The following is a 10510-nucleotide window of genomic DNA, read 5'->3' on the forward strand; positions in this document are numbered from 1 at the left end:
GCCAGAGAGTATGTGTGTGTGAGTCTGCTAGAACTGTATTGGATTACTCCTGAGTCCTGACTCCCAGTCCCTGCTCCTGATGGAAGAGAAGAAAACATCCACAGTAAGACCCATTTGGGTGCTTTTCTCTATAATTCTGTATAATTTTTTCCTGTGTGTGTGTATGTGGGGGGGGGGAGATTCTGTGTGTGTGTGTGTGTAAGAGAGAGGGGGGAAGCCAAAGGGGGGTGGGTTTACCTGTTCTGCTGGGGGGTGGGCTTGATTGCCTCTGTGTGGGACTGTGCATTCTACTGTTTTCACCGGTTGCCAACTTCGTGTGGAGTTAACTGTGGGTCAGTGAGTCTCTCTCTTGCTGGTTCCTATTGTTTCCAATGGGCAGCTGCTCCTGTTGTTTCGAATGGGCTAGCCTGTCATTCATTTTAGTACATCCCCTGTAATGTATTTTAGTGGAATCAATGCAAGTCAACCGACATTCCCCTCTCCCATTATCTTCAATGGGCTGGGCAACCTCTCCCATTGCTTCCAATGGGCTGACTTGTCATTCACTTAGTACATCCCTTTTAATGGCTTTATTCCAATGGGCAGATGGGGGACCCCTTCCGGGCCCCATAACTCGGGGGCCCCTGACCCAATCTTCACAAAAATGGGGGTTCTTGCAAGAAGGGTCCCCTCAAGCTACACTGAAAGTGTGGAACCTCTAACTCCAAAAATGCCCCACCTGGAGCCATGGAAAGCCGCAAATGTGTTTGTAATGGCTTTATTGCAATGGGCAGATTGGGGGGACCCCTTCCGGACCCCATATCTCAGGGGTCCCTGACCCAATCTTAACAACAATTGGGTGTTCTTGCAAGAAGGGTCCCCTCAAGCTACACTGAAATTTTGGTACCTCTACCTCCAAAAATGCCCCCCCCGGAGCCGTGGAAAGCCACAAATGTGTTTTTAATGGCTTTATTCCAATGGGCAGATGGGGGGACCCCCTTCCGGGCCCCATAACCCGGGGGGGGCTGACCCAATCTTAACAAAACTTGAGGGTTCTTGCAAGAAGTGTCCCCTCAAGCTACACTGAACGTTTAGGACCTCTACCTCCAAACATGCCCCCCCGGAGCCATGGAAAGGCACGAATGTGCTTTAAATGGCTTTATTCGGCCAAATTTTTTCCCGAACTCCGAATCTCACGCTGAATTCCACGGATCCGAATTGGGGGAGTTTGGACTTCAGCATTTCACGAATCAAAACGGGCTGAATTTTGCCAAATCCGAATTTTACCGAATTTTTTTTTCAACACCCCTAGCTAAAACTAATAAAATGCATTTCAACAGAGATCAAGGCAAATAGCCAAAATCCTGCTCCTATACTATCTGGATGATTGTGTGGTTATATGTAACCTTGGAAAAGCATAACGTTTAAATGGCAGTAAAGGAACATTAACCGAAGCAGGGAAAGACTCCCATGTTCTAATTAGTCATGTAAAATGCACGTTTTTTGTCTCTGACCCTACAGAAAGTCCACCAAAATTGTGGGGGTCAATATGGTTCTGGTTTAATTTAGAACTTGATACATGTGTATTCTTTACCTTTCCATGGTTGTACACAGTACTGAAAACTCAGTGTGAGTGTTTCAAAAGCTGGGAACACAATGAAATTTATAATCCTTCCCCCCCCAAAAAAAAATCTCATAGAGAAGAGCCTTTTTGAAATAAAGTGTTTTTATCCTACAGCATGGAGGCATTTTGGAATAAGGAATGTTCCCTTCAATAAAATACATCTGCCAACGCTGGCTAGACATTTTTATGCTAGGCTCACTTGCATGGAAAGCACAGTTCTCATCCTGCAAGGTTTCCTATGCATCTTTTCCCTGCCAAGAAAATCTTTACACTTGGGATGGAAAGAGCACATTTTGAAAGGTACTTTTCCAGGCTGCAATAAGGATTTAGTTCATCATAACAATCAAAGCACTTCGCACACATCATTTCAGTATACACTTGCATAAGACAGGTGCTGGTCCTTTATCACAATTGCTCTATCACTATGGAATGTTCTTCTCACAGAATCTCACATTCCTCCTTCTTACTTGCTTAAGAGGTACAGTTGCCAGCCCCCAAACCCCGGCCACCAGTGGAAGATGGGGGGTAGGGTTGCCAGCGCCAGGCTGGGAAACTCCTGGAGATTTGGGGATGGAGCATGGGGAGGACAGGAACCTTAGTGGGGTACAATGCCATAGAGTCAACCCTCCAAAGCATCCACTTTCTCCAGGGAAACTGATCTCTGCAGGCTGGAGATGAGCTATAATTCTAGGGGATTCCGGGGTCCCACTTGGAAGCAGGCATCCCTATTAAGAGGGGCTATACCGTATATCTTATTTGGGCCAGACTATATGTTATGTCTGCCACATTGGGTTACCAGGTCCCTCTTTGCCACCAGTGGGAGGTTTCTGGGGTAGAGCCTGAGGAGGGCAGGGTTTGGGGAGGGGAGGAACCTCAATGGCATAGAGTCCAGTTGCCAAAGAGGCCATTTTCTCCAGGGGAAATGATCTCTATTGGCTAGAGATCAGTTGTAATAGCAGGAGATATCCAGTTAGTACCTGGAGGTTGGCAACCCTACTGCCACAAGACAGGTCAGGGTTGCCCGACCCATTTTGCGAATGCCAACTGCTCCAGGGCCTGATTCAGCGCAGGAATGTGGCACAGGGGGGGAAGAGAAGCTTCAGCCTCCACACAGTTTTCCAGAGCCAAAATGGCTGCAGGAGCCCTTCCCGTGTCACTAGGGCTGTCGATTCGGTTCGGCCCGAACTGAAAAACAGCCGAATTTCCCCTGATTCAGCGGTTTTTAGTTCCGGACGAACTGAACTCAAAAATGGCGGGAAACCGGGGGAGCCGAATTCAGCGAGTTCGGGAGTTCACGAATAAATCCGGTCAATTCGGGCCGTCAGTAAGCAGCATAACCGTCAGTAAGCAGCATTCTCCTCCCCCGGCCAATCGGTGGCCAAGCTGGATCTTCTTCTGGCCAATCAGTCAGGATTGAGTACTGGAGGAATCAGCTGCTGTGCGGCCGGGCCGGGGAGAGAGAGAGAGTGAGAGAAATCCTCATGGGGGGTGCTTGTGCACATTCTCTCCTTTCCTTGGCTGCAGGGGGCGCATTTTTTGGGGTAGAGACCCCAAACTTTCAGTGGAGCTTCAGACGAGCCTTCTTAAGAGACCCCCCAAGTTTTGTAAACATTGGGTCAGGGGGTCCCGAGATATGGGCGCCACCCCTTTTCCCTCCCCCCTTTTCCATTTCCGTGGCTGCAGGGGGTGCTTTTTGGGGGGTGCAGCCCCCAAACTTTCAGCATAGCTTCAGACGAGCCTTCTTAAGAAACCCCCCAAGTTTTGTAAAGATGGGTTCAGTGGGGGCAGAAATATGGGCTCCCCCCTTTTCTCTTTCCGTGGCTGCAGGGGGTGCATTTTTTGGGGGGCAGCCCCCAAACATTCAGCATAGCTTCAGACGAGCCTTCGTAAGAGACCCCCCAAGTTTTGTAAACATTGGGTGAGGGGGTCCCGAGATATGGGCTTTCCCCTTTTCCCTATTGGGATGAATGGATCACACGATACTGTATGCATCTCCAGAGCGGCAAAACCTTCCATGCTTAAATGGAATCATATTGGATTACCCAGTCCTCCCAGCCCCTCCTGATGGAACAGAAGACAGCCACAGTAAGACCCCTTTGGGGGCTTTAATCTATAATTTTTCTCCTGAGTGTGTGTGTGGGGGGGAGCAGAGTCTGTGTGTGTGTGGGGAGGGAGCAGATTCTGTGGGTGGGAGGGAAGCCAAAGGGGGCTTTCGCCCATTCTGACTGGGGTGTGTGTGCCCCCTCGAGTCTCTCTCTCCCTGGTTTGAGGGGGGGTTTCAGTCCTCAGGTTTTCCCTCATTCATAAGATCGGTTAGGTCTATTTTGATGCTTGCTCAAAACTGGTTTGCAAATGGTTACTTAAAGAATGCATTTGCCTGGTCCCGGGTCCAATGCAAAAGGGGAAATTCCAACCCCTCCTGCTCATTATGCATAGCTAACTGCCTCTGTCCCTTTCCATGGTTTGCAAAGGTGTCAGGTGTTGCTTTGCATGGTTGCAAAGGTGTTGCTTTGCAGTTGTGGATGTTGCTTTGCAGTTGTGTTGCTTTGCAGTGTTGCTTTGCAGTTCTGTTGCTTTGCAAACCTCTTAGCACCTGCCCCGCCCTTGCTCTCAGCTGTTTGTCGGGGCTGGGAGCTTTGTGCGTGGGCGGCAAGCTCTGCTCAGAGATGCACATTAAGGGTGGGGGGACCCCTTTCGGGGCCCATATCTCAGCCCCCCCTGACCCAATCTTTACAAAACTTGGGGGGTCTTGCAAGAAGGGTCCTTTGAAGCTCCGCTGAAAGTTTGGGACCTCTACCCCCAAAAATGCCCCCCTGGAGCCGCGGAAAGGCGCGGTTGTGTTTTTAATGGCTTTATTTGGTCGAATTTTTTTCCCGAACTTTGAATTCCCGCCGAATTGCATGGACCCGAAGCGAGGGAGTTCGGACTTCGGCATATCCCGAATCCAGATGGGCTGAATTCGGCCGAATCCAAACTAAACTGTATTTTTTTTTCAACAGCCCTACGTGTCACACTGCCAAGCAGAATTGGGTCCTGCAGCACTTGGAATGTTAATTCCCTAGGGTGGACAGCTCTGAGTTGGGAAATACCTGGAAATTTTGGGGGGTGGGATTTGGGGAGGGACTTCAATGCCATAGAGTCCAATTGCCAAAGTGGCCATTTTCTCCAGGTGAACTGATCTCTATCAGCTGGAGATCAGTTGTAATAGCAGATCTCCAGCTAGTACCTGGAGGTTGGCAACCCTCTAGTTCCCCGATGTCACATTTGTCTGTAAAACTGGTCAGGGGACCCTGGCCCTAACTGTGGCACAAGTAGCATGTAGTTTGGCCATTTGTTTGGCTTTGGCTTGGCCAACTGCTCTTATACTGTGATTGTGACAGTTTTGTATCTCTTTGTTTCCTTTCTGTAAGCCACCTTGGACTGAGAAAAGAAGTACCTTAAAATAATATATACAGGACACGAGTCATGGGTGAAACCTTTCCATATGTAAATATTTCATGCATACCCTGGTCACACATGTTCTATTTATTTATGTAGTAAAATATTTATATCCTGACTTTTCTCGAGATTCAAGGTGGCTTGAAATAAGAGTTAAAAAAAAAAAACATTTTTCTGTTTAAAACCAAAAATAAAATAACATACACCAAATCTCTCCCCCACCTTCCCCCCTTAAAAGATGCCTGCCTATTCAGTGTCCCCGGCAAACAGGCAGGTCTTGCAGCGCCGTCTGAAGATCTCTAAGGAGCCCCCCCCCCCCTCACCTCTTCATGGATCCCATTCTACAGAGCTGGAGCCACGATGGTAAATGTCCAGGCTCTAGTTGATGTCAGACAGGCCACCCTAAGTGATGGGATAGCCAATAAACAGCTGCCTCATTACCATAGTTGGTGCACCGAGCAGGGTTGCCAACCTCCAGGTGGGGCCTGGATATCTCCTGCTTGTTCAACTGATCTCCAGACGACAGAGTCCTGTTCTCCTGGAGAAAACGGCTGCTTTAGAGGGTGAACTCTATAGCATTTTACCATGCTGAGGTCTCTCCCCTCCCCAAACTCTTTGAGCTCCCCCCTCCCGCAAATCTCCAGCTATTTCCCAACCCAGAGCTGGCAACCCCAGCACAGGGGCATAAGGAAAGAAGTGGTCCTTCAAATATTGGCAATGCTACTGTCAGTCAACAACCTGGGCAGGTCTACTGCTGGCCTTCTAACATACTCCAATCTGTATATATCGTAAATACATTTAAGTGTGACTGGGAACACAGGGCAGTGTTTACCTATGGCCCGCATCCTGTATCAGTCAGGCTTTATTATCCCTATATTGCAGATTGATAAGAGGGCTAACATCACCTATATAACGTAAGCATAAGACAAAGGAATTATATACAGATTGAAACTTGTTTCATAACTCAGTCCTCCACATTAGTTGAATAATCCACATATATGTAGCATGTGCATTTTAGGATGTGGACACAAGGAATGTTCCAAATGAAGCGTGCACAGCTAGATGCGTGACATTGTCAAGGCCTGCCAGACATCTCTCATTTGTGAACATGATAAGACTTTAGTGGCTGAAAGGTAAGGGGACATGTTTCTTCCAGTTAGGCTGTTACAGGTTGCGGCTGTTCATTTAGAAAACAACATTCTGAGCTGGTCCAGCCCCTGATGGCACCATTTGAAATCAGTGGAAATTGGAAGGGGGGGGGCAAAATGGTCCTTTTCTTGCCTGCACGGCATTTGAAAAGCTGCCTTTGAGCCCATCTATCTCCATTCGTTTACTTTTGTCAAGTGTGTATCACATGTAGCTTTCAGCTATTATGAATCTGAGTCCAAGTCTCATTCAAAGCAACTACTGATCAGGACCAGCTGCTCAGCCAAAGGGTAGATCACGTGCTCCTATCCTTCAGCTTTGCTTCGTTCCAGCTCAAACTCAGCTGATTGTTTGCCACAAACATCTAATTAATCCAACATGCCTTTAATCCCATTGAGCGAAAAGAAAAATAAGGCTTTTAAAATACTTGCCAATTTAATTTTTTTCTGGGTACGCTACACTAGTTTGCTCTTGAATGCAAGATTACAGAGGCAGACCATTAACCCTGTAGCTAGATTCACAGCTGTAAATTAGTGTTAATGATAGCTTATCTGCATTATCCCATTCTTGCTTTTTCCTGCCCTTAGGGTAGATAATGTAGTAAGCATTCAATGTAATTAATTAGCATAGAAGACTCTGTGGTTGATTAAATAGCTCCAATGAAGTGCAGTGTAAAACCCTTCTACCCCAAAAGAGCCGTTTCATGGATACTCCCTGAGGTGAGGAGAGAGAGCCTTAGCATTGTGGCATGTTTGGGAGGCAAGACTGGTACAAGCAGATGAGGCTTTGAAATGCATGTGTTCCTTGAAGGATGCACTATATCAGCCAATCCCTTCCGCAGTGCTCCACTGGACCTCACGAAAAAATCAGTTCTAAGAGGACACGTCTGCACGGGACACCATTGTGTTCGCTGTCCCTCACCTGAGTACTTCGCTGCCTTTCCAAAAACAAAACCAAACAGGAGACCATGTTGCGACGAAACCTGTGAGGAAGTCCGGAGTGCAAATTGACAGAGAACACAGCTGGTCTAATCCACAAGATCTTGGATGCAACAGACTTTGGCAACAAATCAACCCCTCAAGAATGAGTTACCCTGGGTGGCATAACACTCTTTCAGCCCCCTTAAGCCATTGCAGATCTTTTTTAGAGAGGATAAATGAATGAAGAATGGAAAAGCACCTTATGTACTGAAAGCACAAGAGAAATTACCGAGCTATCTAGCTACCTGCTGAGGCCACCGAAGAGTGGAAAAACAGCAGCTAGACAGCCCTTCATTTTGCCTGAATCAAGCAGCATTCATCAAGTATGCCCTTATATGCTGTTAGATTGTGCATCTTAAACCATCTTAACTGTTTCACCTTTTTAAGTAAACTACTTTGAGAACACTTGTTTGGAAAAGCAGTATGGAAACATTGTCATTAGACAGAGAATACCAGCACTGAACCCCAGACTCTCTACACTGCGGTATACTTTCTTGGTCACAAAAGAAAGTTCATAACAGAAACTTAGCAAATGAAAATATTCCTTTACATCTGGTGCTTCAAAGGATTTTAACATGAAATTGGACAGCTGTTCGCATGCCAGACTGTGAAATAAATTCTAGACCCTTTTCCTGAACTGAAGACATGGACTTTAAAGAAGAGTTGGTTTTTATATGCCAACTTTCTCTACCACTTAAGGCAGAATCAAACTGGCTTACAATCACCTTCCCTTCTCCTCCCCACAACAGACACCCTGTGAGGTAGGTGAGGCTGAGAGAGCATGACTTGCCCAAGGTCACCCAGCTGGCTTTGTGTGTAGGAGTGGGGAAACGAATCCATTTCACCAGATTAGCCTCCGCCGCTCATGTGGAGGAGTGGGGAATCAAACCTGGTTCTCCATATCAGACTCCACTGCTCCAAACCACTGCTGTTAACCACTACACCACGCTAGCTCTCCCAAAGTCACTCCATCTCTATGCTTTATTATAACCTATTTTCAATTAACTAAGAAAAAAGCTTTCTATGTCATTATGGGAGGAAGGAATCTGTGCACTGGTTGTGTGTTTAAGAAAACTTGTCTTGATTGCATTTAGATGAAGAAAGGATGGGAAGTGAATCTTCTCCATTTGAGACAATTTGAGTCTTCCTAAAACTGTGAAGATTGAGGTTAAAATTAGAATTTCCAATTAACATGGTCACTATAGCTGCTTTCATACTTCTGATGTATGAAAAAAAAAATCCCTGTGAGATCCATCTGAAATCTCAAACTTTGCAAGTGAAAGAGAAAAGTTACCTGGTGGAGTCTCGAGAGCAGATTTATCTTTTCTATTGGCTTTCTTTGGTTTTAACTCCTTCTTGGCTGGTCTAAATCGCGGGGGCTCTTCTGTCTCTGCAGGGGGCTCCATTTCTTCCTCTTTCGGCTGTTCCGTGAACGGTGAAAACTCATCATCGGGATCTGGAAAAGAGTAATAATGATCCCTGTTGATGATTTCCTGTAGGTAGTAATTCTGATCTTCCATAGGCAGACCCCAAATTGTATCCCCCAGCAGTGCCGGACCAAAAACCCAGAGCACAAGAAAGAGCTGAGATTTCTTGCAGGGTGGAATCATCATTATTATTATTTTGCAGGAAAAAAAACTCCTTTGTGAATAATATCCAATTTAGATTCAACGAAGAGGAAAAACAGGAATTTTGGCAGCTGGTAAGTTCCCAGGATAAAGAGCACCGTCTGGGATAAGAGCTTCTGCTTTGGATTAGTTTTCAAAAGTTGCAAGTAATGAAGTGAGAGTGAGGTGGGAGGAGGGGGGGGCACAGCCCGAGGTCCATGTGATCAACTGGACTCCCCGGCCAGACACATCTGCAGGCATATAGTTGAAAAGCAAGCTGACACTTGGCAGGTGTGATTCCCTGAAGCCTCAATAATGTCTTGCCTGCTCTGTTTCGCTCCTTTTCCCCCAACCTGTGAAAACTTTATCAGCTCTAGTTTCGCGCGTTGTCGTGGGATCAGCCGCCAATCCAAACGCTGAGGGAAAACTTTGTTTATTCAAAGAAATGAAAGGAAAAAATTGGCCACAAGCTTTAGCATAACTTCTCTTGCCAGAGCTTTGTGTAAAAGAGTGTGTTCAGAGGAAAGAATGAAAGGGGAAATGTTTTCTCCTGTGGTTTATGGGATTTTATCCCTGAAGAATATTATTATCGTGTTCAGATTATATGAAAGGAAAACATGCTTGTGGAAATTCCTTCTCCTCCTACAATGTTTGATAGAAAACAGGTGCAGATGGTCAACAGCACAGAAAGACTTCTATTTGCTCATTTGTATTGTCTCTCCACTAAATAAACCTTTCCGTGTCTAGAGATTAAAAGTCAGGATATTGGGCACAAATAGTATTTTTCTGTCTCTGGCGCTTCTGGAGTTTCATCCAAGTCTTCTGTTTATTATTTTAGGCTGTTTCCGTTCAACCTTTTCGCTTATCTGGTGGTCCTGGATAACAGCTCATTTACCCAAAGCCCTCATTTTCTAGAAACTATGCAAAACATTTCCACTTCAGGATTTTTCAAAACAGAAATATGAGATGAAAGCATTTGAAAATGCCTCTCACCTTCCAAAATACATTTTGCTAAATAAATATTAAAGGCTAGCACTTCTCTCTCTGCAGGAGTCCTAGATCCCTTCCCTTCCATTCAAGAAAATATATAACTTGCAAAGATATTCAAATGTGTGTCTACCCAGCTCATTTTTTTCATGCTCAAGCTTGCCAGTTGCATCCCGGTTTTGCACCTATCCTTATTAATGAACTTAAGTTACCGGTACATCATTCGTGGGCACCTTGAATGAAACCTGGGGACTGGCACACACATTCAAGATGGGTAATTTGTCCTGAGTACATACCTTGTTCCTAATAAATTCTACATGGACTTATTCTAGAATTACTGTTCATCTAGAGGTATTTGAAATGTGGAGAAATAAAACACATACTTCATAAAATACATAATTTTAGACTGCAGCCTTGTTTGGTTGCTCCCTCATAACAAAAATGAAATATGTGACTTCTCCCCCTCCAGCAGTCTAAAATGGAGCTGTTCAGGAAGTTCTGTACACGTGACGCATGAATAGTTGTTTGTGTTAAGTTTGAACAGATCTGATAAGTTCTAAGCCTTGCATTCTAAAATTCTCCCTCACAAATGGGTGGTGAGTGGAAATCTTGCCTAGCAGTCCATTACATTGCATAGGGTTGCCAGCTCTGGGTTGGGAAATACCTGGAGATAGGGCTGTCAAAAAAAAAAATTCGGTACAGTTCGGATTCGGCCGAATATGACCCTTGTGGGTTCGGTACGTGCCGAA

At 45.7% G+C, this 10510-nt stretch overlaps 1 protein-coding gene across 1 annotated transcript in view; it reads right to left on the minus strand.

The window, feature by feature from the left end:
• CPXM2 (carboxypeptidase X, M14 family member 2) overlaps window positions 1–8927 on the minus strand; it is a 100089-nt gene extending 91162 nt beyond the window's left edge. The window contains exon 1 of the mRNA XM_056849430.1: window positions 8462–8927. Coding sequence (XP_056705408.1) covers window positions 8462–8780 — 319 coding nt within the window. The 5' untranslated portion in view covers window positions 8781–8927. The remainder of the gene's footprint in view (window positions 1–8461) is intronic.
• Window positions 8928–10510: the final 1583 nt, after the last annotated feature.

Source organism: Euleptes europaea, chromosome 5 (assembly GCF_029931775.1).
Source record: "Euleptes europaea isolate rEulEur1 chromosome 5, rEulEur1.hap1, whole genome shotgun sequence".
Lineage (NCBI taxonomy): Eukaryota > Metazoa > Chordata > Lepidosauria > Squamata > Sphaerodactylidae > Euleptes > Euleptes europaea.